This window comes from Mesoplodon mirus (assembly GCF_964341445.2).
Source record: "Mesoplodon mirus genome assembly, chromosome: 9".
NCBI classification, from domain to species: Eukaryota; Metazoa; Chordata; class Mammalia; order Artiodactyla; family Ziphiidae; genus Mesoplodon; species Mesoplodon mirus.
This window is the reverse complement of record NC_138985.1, coordinates 69,446,787-69,468,251: the sequence shown is the minus strand read 5'-3', so window position 1 is coordinate 69,468,251 and position 21,465 is coordinate 69,446,787. Positions and strand designations below refer to the sequence as shown.

The following is a 21,465-nucleotide window of genomic DNA, read 5'->3' as shown; positions in this document are numbered from 1 at the left end:
CCTTGATAAGGGGTGTGCAGGTGTTGTGGCTGGTGCCCGGCCCTGGGGTTCTTGGCAGTGGTGGCAGCTCAGGTGCACCCCCAGAGCACATGATGGGGACAGAAGTGGTGGCTCATGACCATTCCTGGGGTCCAGGAGGGAGGCGGCAGTGGCTCCCAACCACTCCTGGAGTCTGCAATGGGGTGGTGGTGGCTCACGACTGCTCCTGCAGCCTGGGCAGGCAGTGTCCTGCCCTCTGTGAGCACGTGCACAGGGTAAAAGGCTACAGTCTGGGTCCCGCCGCTCCCCTCATGCACTCCCCAAACAGTGGCAACTGCTCTCTAAGTTGGCCCAAACTTCCTCCGCATACACCCCCAGCCATGGTTGCGCTGGATTCCAGCCCCACAAGGCCATCCTCACATGGCCAACCCCAGTCCTCTCCCCAGTTCCGATCTCCGAAGCCCAAGTTCCAGCACCCAGCCCCTGCCCGTACTGGCAGATGCATGTCTCAGGCTGGGGAGTGCAGGGCAGTGCAGGGCAGCAGCGCTGATCATCTGTGCAGTTCTCCCTCTGCTCTGGCTGCTGCAAACCAGCAGCACTCTCCTACGAGGCTCTGAAGCTCCCTTTCTGTCCCAGCAGATCTCCCCACTGGTGAGGGGGCTTCCCAGGGTGCAGGGACCTTTCCTCTTTCACAGCTCCCTCCCAGGAGCACAGGTGCTGTCGTGAGACCTTTCTCGCTTTCTATTTTTTCTATTTCCTACCTGGTTACATGGAGATTTCCTTGCCCTTTCAGCAGTCTGAGGTATTCTGCCAGCATTCAGTAGACATTCAGTGAGAATCGTTCCACAGGTAGATGTATTTTTGATGTATTTGTGGGAGAAGGTGAGCTTCATATCCTACTACTCTGCCATCTTGATCCCATGCTCTGCCATTGGTATTCTGATAGGGATTGCATTGAATCTGTAGTTTGCCTTGTGTAGTATGGTCGTTTTTAACAATAATAATTCTCCCAATCCATGACCATGAATACTTTTTTTTAAGACATTCACTTTAAAAAAATTTTATTTATTTAATTAATTTATTTATTTTTGGCTGCGTTGGGTCTTCGTTGCTGTGTGCGCGCTCTCTTTAGTTGCGGCGAGCGGGGGCTACTCTTCATTGCAGTGCACGGGCTTCTCATTGCGATGGCTTCTCTTGTTGCAGAGCACGGGCTCTAGGCGCGCAGGCTTCAGTAGTTATGGCACATGGGCTCAGTAGTTGTGGCACATGGGCTTAGTTACTCTGTGGCATGTGGGATCTTCCTGGACCAGGGCTCACACCCGTGTCCCCTGCATTGGCAGGCAGATTCTTAACCACTGCACCACCAGGGAAGCCCCAACCATGGTATATCTGTATGTTTGTATCATCTTCAGTCTTTTCAATCAGTGTCCTATGGTTTTCCGAGTACAGGTCTTTTACCTCCTTAGGTAGGTTTATTCCTAGGTATTTTATTCTTTCTCATGCAGTGCTAAATGGGATTGTTTCCTTAACTTCTCTTTCTGGTAGCTTGTTGTTAGTGTATAGAAATGCAACAGATTTCTATATTTTAATTTAATTTAATTTTTTTTTTTTTTTGCGGTACGCAGGCCTCTTACTGTTGTGGCCTCTCCCGTTGCGGAGCACAGGCTCCGGACGCGCAGGCTCAGCGGCCATGGCTCACGGGCCCAGCCGCTCCGCGGCATGTGGGATCTTCCTGGACCGGGGCACGAACCCATGTCCCCTGCATCGGCAGGCGGACTCTCAACCACTGTGCCACCAGGGAAGCCCTATATTTTAATTTTGTATGCTGCAACTTTACTGAGTTCATTGATGAGCTTCATTTTTAGTGGCATCTTTAGGATGTTCTATATATAGTCATGTCATCTCCAAGCAGTGACAGTTTTACTTCTTCTTTCCCAATTTGGATACCTTTTATTTCTTGTCTCATTGCTGTCGCTAGGATTTCAATACTATGTTGGATAAAAGTGGCAGGAGTTGGTATCCTTGTCTTCTTCCTAATCTTAGTGTAAATGCTTTCAGATTTTCACCATTGAGTGTGATGTTAGCTGTGGACTTGTCATATATGGCCTTTATTATGTTGAAGTATGTTCCCTCTCTGCCCTCTTTCTGGAGAGTTTTTATTGTAAATGATACTGAATTTTGTCAAAAGCTTTTTCTGAATCTGTTGAGATGATCATATGGTTTTTATTCTTCAGTTTGTTAATATGGTATAGCACATTGATTGATTTTCAGATATTGAAAAATCCTTGCATCCCTGGGATAAATCCCACTTGATCATGGTGTATGATTTTTTTTAAGAGTTGTTGGATTTGGTTTGTTAATATTTTGTTGAGGATTTTTGTGTCTATGTTAATTGGTGATATTGGCCTGTAACTTTCTTTTGTGTGATATCTTTGTCTGGTTTTGCTATCAGGGTGATGCTGGCCTTGTAGAGTGAGTTCAGAAACATTCCTTCCTTTGTAATATTTTGGAATAGTTTGAGTATAGGTGTTAACTTTTCTTTAAATGCTTGGTACAATTCACCTGTGAAGCCATCTGGTCCTGGACTTTTGTTTGTCGGGAGTTTTTTTTTTTTTTATTACTTATTCAGTTTCATTACTGGCAGTTGGTCTGTTCATATTTTCTATTCCTGGTTCAGTCTTGGGAGATGGTACATTTCTAGGAATTTGTCCATTTTTTCTAGATTATCCATTTTATTGGCATATAGTTGTTCTCAGTATTCCCTTATGATCCTTTTATTTTTTTTATTTTTGGCTGCATTGGGTCTTTGTTGCTGTGTGTGGGCTTTCTCTAGTTGCAGTGAGCGGGGGCTACTCTTTGTTGTGGTGCACGGGCTTCTCATTGCGGTGGCTTCTCCTGTTGTGGAGCATGGGCTCTAGGCGTGTGGACTTCAGTAGCCGCATCACATGGGCTCATAGTTGTGGCTCATGGGCTTTAGAGTGCAGGCTCAGGAGTTGTGGCACATGGGCTTAGCTGCTCCGCAGCATGTGGGATCTTCCTGGATCAGGGCTCTAACCCGTGTCCCCTCCATTGGCAGGCAGGTTCTTAACCACTGTGCCACCAGGGAAGTCCCCCCTTATGATCCTTTGTATCTCTGTTGTGTTGGTTGTAATTTCTTTTTCATTTCTGATTGTATTGATTTGGCCTCTCTCTCTCTCTGTCTTTTTTGATGAGTCTGGCTAAAGGTTTATTAGTTTTGTTTTATCTTTTCAAAGAGCCAGCTCTAAGTTTCATTGATCTTTTCTGTTCTTTTAGTCTCTGTTTCACTTATTTCTGTACTAACCTTTATGATTTCTTTCCTTCTACTAACTTTAGATTTTGTTTGTTCTTCTTTTAGCTCCCTGAGATATAAGGATAGGTTGTTTATTTGAGATTTTTCTTGTTTCCTGAGGTAAGCTTGTATCGCTATAAACTTCTCTCTTAGTACTGTTTTTGCTGTGTCCCATAGATTTTGGATCATTGTGTTTTTGTTTTCATTTGTCTCCAAGTATTTTTGGATTTCCTCTTTGATTTCTTTGGTGATCTATTTGTTGTGTAGTAGCATATTGTTTAGCCTCCAAGTGTTTGTGTTTTTTGCAGTTTTTTTCTTGTAGTTGATTTCTAGTCTCATAGCATTGTGGTGGGAAAAGATGCTTGATATGATTTAAGTCTTCTTAAATTTACTGAAGTTTGTTTTGTGGCCTCACGTGTGATCTGTCCTGGAGAATGTTCCATGTGTATTTGAAAAGTATGTATTCTTCTGCTTTTGGATGGAATGCCCTATATATATCTATTAAGTCCACCTGGTTTAATATGTCATTTAATGCCAGCGTTTTCTTATTGGTTTTCTGTCTGGATGACCTGTCCACTGATGTAAGTGGGGTGTTAAAAGTCCCTTACTATTATTGTGCTATTCTCAGTTTCTCCCTTTATGTCTTTTAATGTTTGCTTTATGTGTTTATGTGCTCCTATGTTGGGTGTATATATATTTACAATTGTTATATTTTCTTGGATTGATTTCTTGATCATTAGGTAATGTCCTTCTTTGTCTCTTATAACAGTCTTTATTTTAAAGTCTATTTTGTCTGATATAAGTATTGCTACCTTGGCTTTCTTTTGCTTTCCATTTGCATGGAATACCTTTTTCCATCCCCTCACTTTCATCCTGTGTGTGTCTCTAGATCTGAAGTGAGTCTCTTGTAGGCAGCATATATAGGGGTCTTTTTTTGTTTCCATTCAGCCACTCCATGTCTTGATTGGAGCATTTGTTCCATTTACATTTAAAGTAATTATTGATATTGTGTTCTTATTGCCACTTCGTTAATTGGGGATTGTATTTTAGGTCATTTTGTTTATCTTTTGTTTTCTTGTGATTTGAAGACTATCTTTAGTATTATGTTTGGATTCCTTTTTCTTTCTTGTGTGTGTATCTAATTTAGATTTTTGTCTTGTGGTTACTGTGAGGTTTATATATAGCAATCTCTATATATACATGATTGGTTTAAGTTGCTGACCTCTTAACAAATGCGTTTTAACAACCCTGTGTTTGTACTCTTCTCCCCTCATGATTACTGTTTTGGATATCATGTTTTACATTTAATTGTTCTGTGTATCCCTTAACTGCTTATGGTTGATATAAGAAATTTTACTACTTTTGTCTTTTAACCTTCCTACTAGTTTTGTGTGTGGATGATTTCCTACCTTTACTATATGTTTGTCTTGTTTTTTTCTTTAATAGATCTTTATTGGAGTATAATTGCTTCACAATACTGTGTTAGTTTCTGTTGCACAACAAAGCGAATCAGCCATATCCCCTCCCTTTTGAGCCTCCCTCCCATCTTCCCTATCCCACCCCTCTAGGTTATCGCAAAGCACTGAGCCGATCTCCCTGTGCTGTGCTGCTGCTTCCCACCAGCCAACTATTTTACATTCAGTAGTGTGTATATTGTCAACGCTACTCTCACTTCGCCCCAGCTTTGCCCTCCCACCCCATATCCTCAAGTCCATTCTCTGTGTCTACCTCTTTATTCCTGCCCTGCAACTAGGTTCATCAGTACCATTTTTTTTAGATTCCATATATATGCGTTAGCATATGGTATTTGTTTCTCTCTTTCTGACTTACTTCACTCTGTATGACAGACTCTAGGTCCATCCACCTCACTACAAATAACTCAATTTCATTTCTTTTTATGGCTGAGTGATATTCCATTGTATACATGTGCCAGATCTTCTTTATCCATTCATCTGTCGATGGACATTTAGGTTGCTTCCATGTCCTGGCTATTGTAAATAGAGCTGCAATGAACATTGTGGTACATGACTCTTTTTGAATTACGGTTTTCTCAGGGTATATGCCCAGTAGTGGCATTGCTGGGTCATATGGTAGTTCTATTTTTAGTTTTTTAAGGAGCCTCCGTACTGTTCTCCATAGTGGTTGTAGCAATTTACACTCCCACCGACAGTGCAGGAGTGTTCCCTTTTCACCACACCTTTCCAACATTTATTGTTTCTAGATTTTTTGATAATGGCCATTCTGACTGGTGTGAGGTGATAACAGCATTGTAGTTTTGATTTGCATTTCTCTAATAATTAGTGATGTTGAGCATCTTTTCATGGTATATGTTGGTCTTTACTGATGAGATTTTTTTTCCTTTCATGATTTTCATGTGGCTAATTGTGTCCTTTTCAGTTTTGCTCAGGGCAGTTCCTTTAACATTTCTTGTAAAGCTGGATTGGAGGTGCTGAACTCTTTTAAAAGCTTTTTCTTGTCTGTAAAGCTTTTGATCTCCCCATGAAATCTGAATGAGAGTCTTTCTGGGTAGAGTACTCTTGGTTGTAGGTTTTTCCCTTTCATCACTTTATATTGTGCAACCCTCTTCTGCCCTGCAGAGTTTCTGCTGAAAAGTCAGCTGATAGCCTTATGGGAGTTCCCCTGTACATAACATGTTGCTTTTCCATTGCTGCTTTTAATATTCTCTCATTATCTTTAATTTTTGCCATTTTAATTACAGTGCGTGTTGGTCTATTCCCCTTTGGGTTGATCCTGTTTGGGACTCTACTTCCTGGACATGGATGTCTGTTTCCTTTCCTAGGTTAGGGAAGTTTTCAATTAGTATGCCTTCAATTATGTTCTTAGCCCCTTTCTCTCTCCCTTCTCCTTCTGGGACCCCTATAATGCAAATATGGTGTCTTTGATATTTTCCCAGAGGTCTCTTAAACGGTCCTCATTTTTTTTACATGCTTTTTTCTTTTTTCTGTCCAGCATGAGTGATTTCCTCTACTGTCTTCCAGCTTGCTGATCCATTCCTCTGTATCATTTAGTCTATTGTTGGTTCTTCTAGTGTATTTTTATTTGTTATTGTATTCTTCATGTCTGTTTGGTTGTTCTTTAGATTTTCTAACTCCTTGCTAAAAGCTTCTAACTTCTCATTCTGTGCATCCATTCTTCTGAGTTCTTTGATCATCTTTATTATCATTACCTTGAACTCATTCTCAGGTAGATTGCCCATGTCCACTTCACTTAGTTCTTTTTCTGGGGTTTTATCTTGATTCTTCATTTGAAACATGTTATTCTGCCACCTCATTTTGCCTAAGTAGCTGTTTTTTTTTTTTTTCTTATGTGTCTGGTAGGTTGGTTACATTTCCCCACCTTGAAGGATAAGCCTTTTGTAGACAACCTATGTGTCTCAGGATACTTCCCTTTCATCACCAGAGCTATATGCTCTAGGGCTTCCCCCATGAGGGCTGCGTGGATCTTTCTGTTGTGGTGGGCTGACTATGTGGACAGTCTGGTAAGCTTGGTTGGCCCTTGGTCTGTTTGGTTGCCAGTTCCTGCCTTGTGCAGAGGCTGTTGGCTGCTGGTTCGTGGGACTGGGTCATGAGGTGGCTGACTGCAGAACTCCAGGGGACTATACTAGTGCTGGGTTACTGGTGGGTTGAGTCAGGGTCCAGGAGACCCCGGGGGCTGTTGCTCACCCACTGGTGGGTGAAGCCAGGTCCTGGGGCTAGTACTGGCCTACTGGTAGGTGGAGCTGGGTCTGGGGTCTGGTTGCAGAGCCCAAGGGTCCCAGAGCATGTGTCAGACCACTGGTGGGTGGGGCCAGTTCCTGACACAGTTGGCTGCAGGACCTGAGGTGTCTGGAAGCTTGTGTTGGCCTGCTAGTGGGCGGGTCCTGGGCACAACTGGTCCGAGGGCAGGGTCTAGGCAGCTAGTGAGTGGGGAGGTCTGCAGACTGCAGGACTGTGGTTTTCTTGCAACTGTTGTCTGCCCCCTGGTGGGTGGAGCTGGGCAGGGGGGCTACAGCAGGCTCACTGGTGGGTGGGGCTGGTGCCCTGGGGATTCTGGTGCTGGTTCCTCACCACTGTTGGGTGGAGCTGGGTCCCAGGGTCTCTGGCTGGAGGGTCCTGGTGGTCTTGGTTCTAGTGCCTGTGTACTGGTGTGTGGAGCCGGGTCCTGGGTCCTCTGGTGGGCAGGGCTGTGTCCAGAGGCAGCTGTGGATCAAAGGGTCTTAAAGCAGCCTCTCTGTTGGTGGGTGGGGATGTGTCCATGCCCTGTTAGTTGCTTGGCCTGAGGTGTCCCAGCCCTGGTGCCCCAAGTGGGGCTGGGGCCTGGGGCTAATAAGCTAGAGGGAGGATCCCCAAAGGGTGCTTTGCCAGCACCAGTGTCCACATGGTAGAAAGAGCTCCCCAAAATGGCTTTTGCCAGTGTCTATGTCCCCAGGGTGAGCTGCAGTTGCCTCCTCCTCTCCAGGAGACTCGCTAGGAATAGCAGGTAGGTTTGACCCAGTCTCCGGTCAAATTACTGCTTCTGCCCTGGGTTCCAGAGGATGTGGGATTTTATATCTGTCCTTTCAGTGTGAAGTCTCTATTTCCCCCAGCCCTCTGGGACTCTCAGAAGTAAGCCCCACTGAACTTCAAAGCCAAATGTTCTGGGGACTCATCTTCCTGGTGCAGGACCCCTAGGCTGGGAGCCTGACATGCGCCTTGGACCTCTCACTCCTTTGGGAGAACCTGTGCGGTCATAATTATTCTGCTGTTTGTGGATTGCCCAGCCAGGGATATGGGACTTGACTATATGGCAGCTCTGCCCCTCCTACCTGCCTCTCTGTGCTTCCTTTTTTATATCTTTAGTTGTAAAAGAAATTTTCTGGCAGGTCCCAGTCATTTTCATCAATGGTTGTTCTGCAAATAGATGTGATTTTGGTGTACCATAGGAGGAGGTGAGCTCAGGGTCTTTCTAGTCTGCCATCTTGCACGGTCTCCCTTGTTTAAATGTTAATTCTACATATATTTTAACAGTCTTTGTTTTTTGTGGGGTTTTTTTTGAGTTACACGGGCCTCTCACTGCTGTGGCCTCTCCCGTTGCGGAGCACACGCTCCGGACGCGCAGGCAGCCATGGCTCGCGGGCCCAGCCGCTCCACGGCATGTGGGATCTTCCCGGACCGGGGCACGAACCCGCGTCCCCTGCATCGGCAGGCAGACTCTCAACCACTGCGCCACCAGGGAAGCCCTACATATATTTTAGATGCCACAAGATAATAATGTTTTGTTCAGTCAATATACATTTATATTTACCCACATATTAAAACTTGCTGTTGCTCTCATTTTGTTTTAGTTTGGGATCATTATTCTTCTACCTAAAAGAATCTTCAGTACTTATTTTAGTGCAGCTTTGCTGGCCACAATGTCTCTCAGTTTTTGTTTACCTGGAAATGTATTCTGCCTTTACATAATACTTCAGTGAAGTTTTTTTTTTCCATAGAGTAACATTCAGAGATTTTCTGTGTACAAGTTGATGACTTTTGACAAATCATATGTATATATATGTGTATGTGTGTATGCATAATATACATACATACACATATGTTGTACATGAATATACCACACATACACATGTGATATGCATATACACACATATTTATGCATAGTGATACATATATTCACATGTGACGTATATATGTACATACAATATATATACACGTATGTATTTTTTATATATATATATATATATATGACACTGCAAGATAAAGAACATTTCTATCACCCCAGCAATATGCAGTCAATTTCTCCTTTACTCCTATCCCCCTACCCAGAAAACCACTGCTCTGATCTAGATCAGATTTCTAGAATCATATGAATGGAATCATATGCTACATGCTTTTTTGAGTCTTGTTTCTCTCAGCATAACATCTTTGATACTCATTCATGTCATATTAGTATTTCATTCATATTTATTTTTAAATTTTAAATTAGTTTTGGCTGCGTTGGGTCTTCATTGCTGTGTGCAGGCTTTCTCTAGTTTCGGCGAGCAGGGGCTACTCTTCCTTGCAGTGTGTGGGCTTCTTATTGCAGTGGCTTCTCTTGTTGTGGAGCACGGGCTTTAGGCCCACGGGCTTCAGTAGTTGTGGTACGTGGGCTCAGTAGTTGTGGCTCGCAGGCTCTAGAGCACAGGCTCCGTAGTCGTGGCGCACGGCCTTAGTTGCTCTGCGGCATGTGGGATCTTCCTGGATCAGGGCTTGAACCTGTGTCCCCTGCATTGGCAGGTGGATTCTTAACCACTGCGCCACCAGGAAGTCCCTCACATTACTTTTGAATAGCACTCTACTGTATGAATGCACTCCAATCTGCTGATCCACCCACCTGTAGTTGCCCTCTGTGGGAACAACAAGCTACCTTATCAGAGCTGGCAGTGGAAGCCCCTTGTTTAAAAAAAAAATTGTCCAAACCTCTGAACCTTTTCAGAAGGCAGAGTTCTAGAATGAGAAGTTACTAAATCGAAACTTTTCACAGGCTCTTGATAAATATGTCAAGTGGCTTTCTGGAAGTTTTCCATCTGTTTACATTCCTGGTATGAAAGTTCCTGTCTCACCATGCGATCAATAGCATTTTTGTATCTTATTTTCTGATATTTTCAAGCATGCAAAATTGAATCTAATCACTGAAAGGAATTTCCCTTCATTCTAAACCACTAGGTCCTATACTTATTTTCTCCCTGAGTTTACAGAATTACCAGTGACCTTACTTCTTTAACCCCCATCTCACTGACTTTCTGAGAAACTAATCTGAAAAGCCAATTCAGAGTCGTTTCTGGCATCAGTATTTCTGGGAACCAGATGCCCATGAACTGAATTTCTCTGCAGTGTTCCATGATGTTGATTTGGTCCACCCTTGGATTCTGTTTACCAGGGCAGGATCAGCTTTCTTTGTTTCCTTTCCCATCATCCATGCCTTGTTAAGTTCCTGCTGAATTGAGCAAACTCTGCAAATCTGATTAAATCTCAAACCAGAGCTCTGGACATTACAAAACAACAGCCTCCTTGCCAGCTGGCTGACATGTAATTCATTGCTTTGGTTAGGTGGCCATAAATCAGGGGATTTTCCTTAAGTTTCTGCCTTTGATGGTAAGAGGCAGTGATGTCTGTGGGTGATACTACGGGGAAGGGCTGGGAAGACACGTCACTGGTTTTGTGGGAATCATAGGCTTGGAAGAGGCAGAAGCCAGGAGTGAAATGGGACCCACAGTGAGGATGGGTGAGGATTGGGAGTGGAGGGGTGAAGGCTATTGTGTAACACCCATTCCAAGCCTTGGTAAGAAGGGAGCCATAGGATGAAAAAACCCTGAATCACCAAGGGGGAAGGCAATTCCCTTTCCAGCTCTCTCAGATTTACCATGATCTCAAAGAGAAAGTCTCAGTCTTGTGCTACTGTTTCTTTAATACCTCTCAAATGCTTCTAAGAGAAAACAGGCCTCAGACCAAGAACCTTTCAGCACTGTTGAGCTGGAATACAATAGCATGGTTTTATTTCTAGCGAATTTATTTTTGGATTACTTTCTGTTTCTTGCAAGTGATTTTTTTGTTTACAATGGTAATATAAATTTTCCTTTAAAATTAGTCTGAGTTGTAAAGTCAAGTCAATTTAAAGCAAAAAGTTAAGCAAATAACTTTGCTTATGGGACTCAATTATGGCCAAAAAAGTGACTATGGTGACTGAATGACTGAGATTTGGAAAACACTGTCCCAAAGGAAGAAGGTAAAGAGAGTACTCTGAGATCCTACAGTTCTGGATTTAAAAATTATTCTTTCTCCAATTTCATTCATTCATTCATTCATTCATTTATTTATTTGTTCGTCATTCAGCACAAGTGTTTTTTTAATATATAAATTTATTTATTTTTGGCTGTGTTGGGTCTTCGTTGCTGTGCGTGGGCTTTCTCTAGTTGCCGCGAGCGGGGGCTACTCTTTGTTGCGGTGCGTGGGCTTCTCGTCGCGTTGGCTTCTCTTGTTGCGGAGCACGGGCTCTAGGCATGCGGGCTTCTGTAGCTGTGGCTCGCAGGCTCAGTAGTTGTGGCGCATAGGCTTAGTTGCTCTGCAGCATGTGGGGTCTTCCCGGACCAGGGCTTGAACCCGTGTCCCCTGCATTGGCAGGCGGATTCTTAACCACTGCGCCACCAGGGAAGCCCCAAGAGTGTTTTCAAAGAAACCTTTCTCTCTTTTTTTTCTTTTTGACTTTGCAGATTCCAGAAAGAAATTGGAAATTGAAGATTCAAGGAGAGAATGTTGTTTTAAAATATTCTCTCTTTCTTCAAAGAACACATGACAAAAACTTAAAAAGGTATTATTAACCAGTAATTTAAATATACATTTAACATTATCAACTGGTATCCCTTAAGGGAACTAATTTTCTAAAGCTATGGATCTTAAGTGGGTCACAGAATTGACGACCATAGAAGAAGCTGAATTAGAGTCAAATTGATCAGCATACTTTTAGTGCAGTAGTAGCTAATCACTCATTTTCATCCCTTTAAATTCCATTTGGTAAGAATCTCTTGCCTTCCTGTTGTTTATTTTTATTTATTTATTTATTTTTGGCTGCGTTGGGTCTTCGTTGCTGCACGTAGGCTTTTCTCTAGTTGTGGCAAGCGGGCTTCTCGTTACGGTGGTTTCTCCTGTTGTGGGGCACGGGCTCTAGGTGTTCGGGCTTCAGTAGTTGTGGCACACGGGCTCAGTAGTTGCGGCACATGGGCCCTGGAGCACGCAGGCTTTAGTAGTTGTTGTGCATGGGCTCAGTAGTTGTGGCTCGCGGGCTCTAGAGCACAGGCTCAGTAGTTGTGGTGCACGGGCTTAGTTGCTCCGCGACATGTGGGATCTTTCCAGACCAGGGCTCAAACCCATGTCCCCTGCGTTGGCAGGCAGATTCTTAACCACCGTGCCACCAGGGAAGTCCCTTTCTGTTATTTAGAATGTTAGAATGTACTGTCTTTTGCTCAATCAGTCAGGTTATGAAAGGAAGGTTACTGTGTGGGGTCCCACTGAGAATCTCTATAAGGCTTGCATTTGGCAACTTGATAGGTAAAAGAAGAAAAAATGCAAGTGTGTCAAAGATCAGGAGACTATTATGTGACTTGGTGGAAAAAATGTGAGAACCACTAGACCTGAATGTTAACCTATGTGGGCTCGTGAAACATACATGTTTAGAGGTCTATGAATTTTTTTTTTGAGTTCTACAAAAAACATTTAAAACTCTCTCTCCAGAGTGTGTGCATGTTAGACAAAGGACTAAGTGGCCAGTTCAAGGCCTTTCTACTTCCAAGCGTGTGATCCATTTATATCCACAGGATGACTGGAGAATTAAGTGGCTGAGAGACCTTACTCTAAAAGAAAGAAATCAGTGCAATTCTGGGGTAGTGCAGATAAACTCAAGGTATTTTTTTAAATACCCAAATAAAAGAGCTTGGGCCCTTGTCCCTACTGAGGCAGGAAGTTCAGCACATGCATGAGGTTTTCAAGGATTTCCAGGGAGACGTTGTCTCCTGGTCATCCATCCCTTGGGAACTGTCACCTCTCCCTCTCACCTTCCTTCTGTCCTGCTTCACTCCATAATGGCCATTGCTGCTCCTTCATTCCCTAAGGTGCTTGTATGTAGCCAACTTGGCTGGAGATATAAGGAGAGCTGGGGCGGGAGTGTGGGGAGAGCTACAACACGACCCAGCGCAGGCAGTAACGACTGACGCGTCACTGTTCCCAGGGTCCTGGGCTCTGGCTACCACAGGAGACTTCATGCCGGCTCGCTCTCTCCGCAGGCCGTTTTGTGCTCAGACCCTCTCTCCCACCAACCTCATAGCTCCTGTGCTCCCAGTTCTGGGTGCTGTTCCCTCACAGGGCACATGGAAACTTCCAATTCCAGTTACCTAATTTGGAAAATATACCTTTGCACCCCTATCCCAATCTAGGACTGAGGCACACTAAAAAATAATAATAATAATTAAGAAGTTTAGCACTAAACGATAGTGTTGTCTACCTCTGGTCATCTACCCTAGTGGTGGAACCCACAAGCAGGAGCAATTAAATTATGATTTTTACTTTATTGAGTCTCAGATCTATATCTTAAGCATGACTCCTTCCTGTTCTAAATAGAGAAATTCCAGGACGGAGGGAGGGGGAGGGCTCTTGCCCATGGCTTCGGTTTTGTTGGTGACTTCCTTTGTCTCTTCAGGGTTCGCACTGAGAGGCTGGCCTTGGATCCTGATTGCCTTGCTGCCAGGAAGGCACATGCAGCCAAAAATGAATTTGGGAAAAGCAGCCACTTGCTCCTGTAACGATGGAAAAGCAGGGCCGCAGTGAGATGGAAATAATCCCATCAGAGTCTCACTCCTACATCAAATTGTTGAAAGTCAACCGGGAGCATCTGGTCACTCACGTCCGCAACACTCAGTGTCTGCTGGACAACCTGCTGCAGAATGACTACTTCTCCGCCGAAGACGTGGAGATCGTGTGTGCCTGCCCCACGCAGCCCGACAAGGTGCCGGTGACAGGGATGCCGGCCTTGGTGGCCAGACGGGGCTTCTCCCCATTGACCTGGGTGAAGAGCTTTGGGAGTTGAGTACGTTGGGTGGAATTTCCTGCCGGGGCTATCTACCGCACAGAAATGCTTGAGTTACCAGCGTATTCCACAATTACGTATTTCACTTCTGTGTTCCTGAAACACGGCAAACTCTTCTGACCTCTCCATTCTCCTTGCTGGGCGTATTGGTTCTCAAACAACTTGTTTTCCAGTTCACTTTTTAAATGAGTGAATTCTTTAAAAAGAAAACGAGCATGAAACACTAGCAGGGCTGCCCACCCCGTGCCCTTCAACTCTGGAGAGCTGCTCGCTGCCGGGGATGGCTCTGAGAATTCCTCTGGTTGAGGAATGGCTGCATCCCAGCCTGGTCCACGGTAAAGAGTCTTCCACACTCCACTGTGGGAAGCCTTCACAGCCCTTAGTTTCACTTTAGCTTTGTGTCATCTCCTGAAAAATAGAATGGCAAGACGAAAACCTCCTTCTTGGGGAGAGGAGTGACAGAATTCATTTGTAACATCATCCTGTTGGGCTCAGAAGAGACTAGAAGGGTTTCTGGGAAAAGCACAGTAGAACACTGTTGTGGTTTTTTTTCCCTGAATTTTTTTTTTTTTTTTTTTTCTGCGGTACGCGGGCCTCTCACCGTTGTGGCCTCTCCCGTTGCGGAGCACAGGCTCCGGACTCACAGGCCCAGCGGCCATGGCTCACGGACCCAGCCGCTCCGCGGCATGTGGGATCCTCCCGGACCGGGGCACGAACCTGTGTCCCCTGCATCGGCAGGCGGACTCCCAACCACTACGCCACAAGGGAAGCCCTTCCCTGAATTTTTAATAAGACAAAAAGCTTTTGTAAGGTACACCTTACACGGGCGTCTGCTGTCCCCTCGCTGTGTGGCCCAGCGCCCATGTCATTATGCCTAACAGGTGACTTTCTCCCCCCTCAGCACTCATTCCCAGAGAGCAATAGTGGTAGCTTAAGAGGGAAAAGGAGAAAAGGAGGGAAAGGGAAATTCCAGGGGGGCGCTCGGCTCTAGCTGTGAGTCTGACCTTTTTATTTTTAGGCGCCTGGAAGCCTCTGGTTTCCTAGAGCTGTGCGGTTTGTTTCTTGCTCAGGGTCCATTTTACAGATCCTGGGCATTTGGCGTGTAGCATCTCATACCAGCTGGGTGGACGGTCAAGCTGGAGGGTGTAGTAAGAGCTCAGAGCCCTGCATGGGAGCCTCTCCAGGGGGCAGACACCCCTAGTGCCGGCTCACACCTCACTGCTTGTGCCACACTAGGTCCGCAGAATTCTGGACCTGGTGCAGAGCAAGGGCGAGGAGGTGTCCGGGTTCTTCCTCTACGTGCTGCAGCGGCTCACAGACGCTTACGTGGACCTCAGGCCTTGGCTGTCGGAGATCAGCTTCTCCCCTTCCCAGCTCATTCAGAGCAAAGCTGTCGTCAACACCGATCCAGGTATGAGTCAGCCTCCGGGGGAGACCTCAGCCACCAAGCAAACAAGGCCCCCGGGGCTTGGACATGCTATCTGGGTGGGTCCAGCAGGGTTGATAAAGGTGGGGTCCGCCTTGACCAGCCCTGCCTTCCACCTCAGGCAGCAGGCTTGGCTGCTGTGGTCCTTTTAGAAAGGAGAGCTGGTCCCTGTCACCCTAGTGCAGCCCAAGGACCTGTGATTGAGCTGACCACGGATAGCTGGTGTGATTTATGTAGGGAGCCATGGAAGTGTAGGAATGACCTCTGTTCTGACCTCTTTCTGACTTCTGACCTATCTAGACATTTTAGTGGTTGTACAAATTCAAGTTTGCATTTCTTTCCTTCTTGAAGATCTTTCCAAATTTGATTCCAGGCAAAGAATTCTTCTGTCACCGCTGACTGCCAGTCCTTGTTTCCAAAGCACCATGGGCCCCCTTTAGTTAAATGATTAGTTCAACAGGTATTTATGATGTACTCAGCATGTGCCAGGGCTGGGTGTGCTGGATGCCAGGGATACAATAGGGAGTATGGTTCCTGCCCTCAGGGACCTCAGAGGTTAATGCAGGAGACTGGCAGTAAATAATGACACACATGTGTAATTGCATATGGTGACAAGGACAACGGCAGTTCAAGGTGCTGAGAGAGCCCAACACTGGGACCACAGTCTGGTCTGGGGACCAGGCCGTCATCTTTCCGTGCCTGTGGTCTCTTTACTTCTTGACAGTTGTTGGCAGCATACCAGCACTGAGCTTCCAAACTCGTGAGTTTGGTTTTTTTGGGTTTTTTTTTTGTGTGTGGTACGCGGGCCTCTCACTGTTGTGGCCTCTCCTGTTGCGGAGCACAGGCTCCAGACGCGCAGGCTCAGCGGCCATGGCTCACAGGCCTAGCCGCTCCGCGGCATGTGGGATCTTCCCGGACCGGGGCACGAACCCGTGTCCCCTGCATCGGCAGGCGGACTCTCAACCACTGCGCCACCAGGGAAGCCCCCAAACTCGTGAGTTTTAAAGAATCCAGTTTGACCTTGAAAACAGAAACAAAGGACAGTGTCCCAGAGTGTCAGGTGTGTATTTAGGGGAAACCAGACCAAGAGACAGAGTGTCAGGGACAAGCTCTTGCTTCTGCAGTTACCAGCCGGCCACTGCTAGCTTCTTACTGTTACTGCCCCTGCCCACCTCACTTTGTTACCTTCCCCAAGAAAAAAGGAAAATATTCCTGTGATGAAGAGTCCTTGTAGAAGACTTCTCCACTGGCTCCTTTACCCAGCTACTGTAACAGCTTTGAAAGTATAATTCACTCTACAAGAAGCCAGATGTGAAAGACTACATATTGTATGAATCCATTTATATGGATGTCCAGAAAAGGCAAATTTATAGAAACGGAAAGCAGATCAGCAATTTCCTAGGGCCAGGGGTGGGGCAGAGATTGTCTGCAGATGTACTTATGATGCACTTATGATGGAGAGTGTACCCCTGGATTTTAGTGATGTTTGCGTTAACTCAGTAAATTTATTAAAAATCATTGACAACAATACCTGTTGTAAAATAGGTGAATTTATAGTCTGTAAATTTTGCCTTACTAAAACTGTAAAAAATAGAACTCACTGGGCTTCCCTGGTGGTGCAGTGGTTGAGAGTCTGCCTGCCGATGCAGGGGACACGGGTTCGTGCCCCGGTCCGGGAAGATCCCACATGCCGCGGAGCAGCTGGGCCCGTGAGCCATGGCCGCTGAGCCTGCGCGTCCGGAGCCTGTGCTCAGCAACGGGAGAGGCCGCAACAGTGAGAAGCCCACGTACCGAAAAAAAAATAGAACTCACTTCACAAATTTTAAGCTGACAACCAAGTGGGACTAAGTTGACGGGAAAGGGTTGTAGATGAAATCTGGAAATGTGCAAGTGTGTCCAATTTTTGTTAATTGAATTATCATTAAGACCCAACAACTATTTAAAGGAATTTTGGAACACCCTTTTTTTGTCTGGAGTAAGCTCATTTTGTAGCTCGTTTCTGCTGAGAGCATGGCACTTAGGTCGGCATGTTACCCCACGTCAGCATATTAACCCATGTGCTTCCCCGTAGGCAAGCCCAGGGCTTCCCCCGGGGCACGTGCTGAGCATCAGTGATCCCCAGGCCTCAGTTCTGGAACCAGGGCCGCTGTGCCCTGTGTAGTGTAAGAAGGCCGGTTTTCACTTTAGTTTGCTCACTCAGTTATGGTGAGGCACAGCCCCTTTGTAGTCCATATCAATGTCAACTGTTGTATCTTATCACAAGAAGTTTCAGTGTTAGGTTTTATGAGATTATTTGTTGTTTTAAGAGCAGTGTCATAAGCACAAGAAAGGTTAGGGCAATTTCCTCCTCAACGATACAAGTTTCAGTGGGGACTGGCTTGCGCTGTTTGAGCAGGACCCTGGGGTTGGGCCGGGGTAGCGGGGCCACGCGGCCTGGGCGTCACATTTGAGGGCGCTTCAGTTTTTAGCTGGAGTTCAGTGACAACTTGCGCAGAGGAGTAGGGAGCCTGTCTCTGACACTGATCCCAGTTGAATTCTGTCCCCAGGCTGGCCAAGTCTGAGGTCAGACAGAGGGGTGGAGGCCCAAGGGCCCGCAGATTCTGGAGCGCTGGCTCTTTATATTTGAGGAGTGCTCGCACTTGGCCTGGGCGTCCAGGCTGCCGGTTTGTTTTCCTGTGTGCTTGCTCCTCCGCCTGAGACCTCCCTATTTGGTGCCCTTTCCACCTGTGTCTCTCTCTCCCCATCTACTTCCACCTCTCACCTGGCGCCACTCTCCCGGCAGTGAGCAGATACAGCCAGAAGCTGCGGCAGCAACTGGGCCGCGACTCCAAGTTCATCCTGTGCTACGCCCAGAAGGAGGAGCTGCTGCTGGAGGAGGTGTACACGGACACCGTCGTGGAGCTGGTCGACTTCGGCAACGAGAGCCTGGGCAGCCTGGGCAGCCTGGCCTGCCTCCTGGACCCCTCCACGGGCGTCCTCAACGAGCAGGGCGAGACCATCTTCGTCTTCGGCGACGCGGGCGTGGGCAAGTCCATGCTGCTGCAGCGGCTGCAGAGCCTCTGGGCCGCGGGCCAGCTGGACGCTGAGCTCAGGTTCTTCTTCCACTTCCGCTGCCGCACCTTCAGCTGCTTCAAGGAGAGCGCCTCGCTGTGCCTGCGGGACCTGCTCTTCAAGCACTACTGCTACCCGGAGCAGGACCCCGAGGAGGTGTTCGCCTTCCTGCTGCGCTTCCCGCACACGGCCCTCTTCACCTTTGACGGCCTGGACGAGCTCCACTCGGACTTCGACCTGAGCGGCGAGCCCGACACCTCCTCCCCCTGGGAGCCCGCCCACCCCCTGGTCCTGCTGGCCAACCTGCTCAGCGGGAAGCTGCTCAAGGGGGCGCGCAAGCTGCTCACGGCCCGCACGGGCGTCGAGATCCCGCGGCATCTCCTCTGGAAGAAGGTGCTCCTGCGCGGCTTCTCCCCCAGCCACCTGCGCGCCTACGCTGGGCGGATGTTCCCCGAGCGCGCCGTGCGCCAGCGCCTGCTGGATCAGCTGGAAGCCAACGCCAACCTCTTCAGCCTGTGCGCCGTGCCCCTCTTCTGCTGGATCATCTTCCGGTGCTTCCAGCACTTCTGCGACACCTTCGACGGCTTCCTGCAGCTGCCCCATCGCACGGTGACACTGACCGACGTCTTCCTGCTGATCACCGAGGTCCACCTGAACAGGACGCAGCCCACCAGCCTGGTGCAGCAGAACACGCGGAGCCAGACGGAGACCTTCCGTGCCGGCCGGGGCACCCTGCGCTCGCTGGGCCAGGTGGCGCACCGGGGCATGGAGAAGAGCTTCTTCATCTTCAGCCAGGAGGAGGTGCAGGCGTCCGAGGTGCAGGAGGGGGACCTGCAGCTGGGTTTCCTGCGGGCCGTGCCGGAGCTGGGCCTCGGAGGGGACCAGCAGTCCTATGAGTTTTTCCACCTCACCCTCCAGGCCTTCTTTGCTGCCTTTTTTCTGGTGGTGGACGACAAGGTGGGCACTCGGGAGCTGCTCCGCTTCTTCCAGGAGTGGGCTCCTCACGAGGAGGCAGCAGCTGCGTCCTGCTATCCCCCCTTCCTACCCATCCAGTGCCTGGGGGGCCGCGGGCTGGCCGGGGAAGACCCCTTTAAGAACAAGGATCACTTTCATTTCACCAACCTCTTCCTGTGCGGGCTGCTGTCCAAAGACAAACAGAAACTCCTGCGGCACCTGGTGCCTGCCACCGCCCTGCGGAGAAAGCGCAGGGCCCTGTGGGCTTACCTGTTTGCCAGCCTGCGCTCCCACCTGAAGCACCTGCCCCGAGTTCGGTCCGGGAGCTTCAGCCAGGTGCAGGCCATGCCCACCTTCATCTGGATGCTGCGCTGCATCTACGAGACGGGGAGCGAGAAGGTGGGGCAGCTGGCAGCCAGGGGCATCTGCGCCAACTACCTCAAGCTGACCTTCTGCAACGCCTGCTCGGCCGACTGCAGCGCCCTCTCCTTCGTCCTGCACCACTTCCCCAAGCGGCTTGCGCTCGACCTGGACAACAACAATCTCAACGACTATGGCGTGCGCGAACTGAAGCCCTGCTTCAGCCGCCTCACCGTCATCAGGTGAGACCTCCAGGTTCCGGGAGCAGCCAGCGGGGCCAGGGCTCAGGGGACACCAGGACTGGCACTGTGGAGCAGGATCTCCTGGATTATCCTGGAACTCATGACCGGGGGTCTGGGAACATCCGGAGCTTCTCTGTCTCGGGGTGGCAGAGGGTAACGAGCAAAGCTTCGAAGTCAGGTGGACCTGGATGGGCCCAGCTGGGTGTCCTTGAGCAAGCTGCTTAACCTCTTTGAGCTTCAGTGTCCTCATCTGGAAAAAGGAGATTCTCATATCCTAACAATTACAGTAATAACAGTCAGCATTTATTGAGAACGGGTGAAGTGCATTAAAAATATTACCTGGTTTAATCCTTTTAACAACGCTATCAGGTAGGTACTGTTATCATCTCCATTTTGGCAAACGAGGAAGCAGAGGCACAGAGAAGTTAAGTGGCTCAAGGTCACACAGGTGGGCCATGGTGGAGCCAGAATCGTAAAGAACCTTTTGAGATTCATGTGAGGCTCAGAGACAGCCCGTGAAATGTTTCTGGCCCGTGAAACCTTTATGATGGCAGGAAAAGCAGACTTTGTACTTATTAGCGTTAGTTAACTTCCACGAAAAAGGGCTGCCAGGGGATCTCAGTAAAGAATGCTGACTCTTTATTAGTTTCGGGTTTGATGGTTTAGAGGCAAGAAAAGCCAGTCTCCTTTCTTCTATTAGCATTTTCTGTATTAAATACACCCTGTAAATCTCTACGGGGGTTTCAATTCTCCACTACTTGGCTCATGCATTTCTGAAGAGCAGATGGGATTTGGAACTGATTCCAGGTTCCTGTTACACAAGCGCCAGAGCATACATGGGGGGGGATGTAGGGAGCCCAAACCTGCCCTGGGCTGGGCATTGGAAAGCCTGGAATCTATTCTCTGAGCTCTCAGCCAGCGACTCTCTGTTTGTAGCCTCAGGCAATCTCACACTCAGTGCCTCCCTGTGACCATTTCATAAGATGGAAGCTCTGCGCCAGTATGGTGGCCCCCAGGTTTGCCTCCAAACCAGCACAAGAGAAGGCAGGAAGAAATGGGCAACCCTAAGGAAGCATTTTGAGCTCCCTGAGGGCATCAGTGAGGACTAGTTTTGGCTGTTAGAGAAAACTCACAATGCTGGTGGCTTAGATAAGTTACAGACTTATTTGTCTCTCATGCAAAAATCTAAAGGAGGGCAGTTCTGGGCTGCTGTGAGGTCTCAATGACCGTCAAGAGCCCAGGCTCTCCTCTGCTTACTGCTCTGTTCTCCTCAGTACCTGACTACTATATCTTGGCCCAAAATGCCTGCTCACGGTCCAGCCATTCAGTTGACACTCTAGTCACCAGGAAGAAGGAAGGGCAAAGGACACACCCCATTCTTTTTTTTTTTTTTTTTTTTTTTTTTTTTTTGTGGTACTTGGGCCTCTCACTGTTGTGGCCTGTCCCGTTGCGGAGCACAGGCTCTGGATGCGCAGGCTCAGCGGCCATGGCTCACGGGCCCAGCCGCTCCATGGCATGTGGGATCTTCCCGGACCGGGGCACGAACCCGTGTC

General features: G+C 47.7%; 1 protein-coding gene across 5 annotated transcripts in view; it reads left to right on the top strand.

The window, feature by feature from the left end:
- NOD1 (nucleotide binding oligomerization domain containing 1) overlaps nt 1-21,465 on the top strand; it is a 90,026-nt gene that overhangs the window by 31,601 nt on the left and 36,960 nt on the right. For 4 of the 5 annotated variants that reach the window (XM_082633044.1, XM_082633041.1, XM_082633045.1 and 1 more), the window contains exons 2-5: nt 11,514-11,611; nt 13,493-13,798; nt 15,116-15,290; nt 18,088-19,912. In XM_082633044.1, the coding sequence (XP_082489170.1) occupies nt 13,598-13,798; nt 15,116-15,290; nt 18,088-19,912 (2,201 nt within the window). In that variant the 5' untranslated portion in view covers nt 11,514-11,611; nt 13,493-13,597. The remainder of the gene's footprint in view (nt 1-11,513; nt 11,612-13,492; nt 13,799-15,115; nt 15,291-18,087; nt 19,913-21,465) is intronic. The other variant, XM_082633042.1, reaches the window with a different exon arrangement.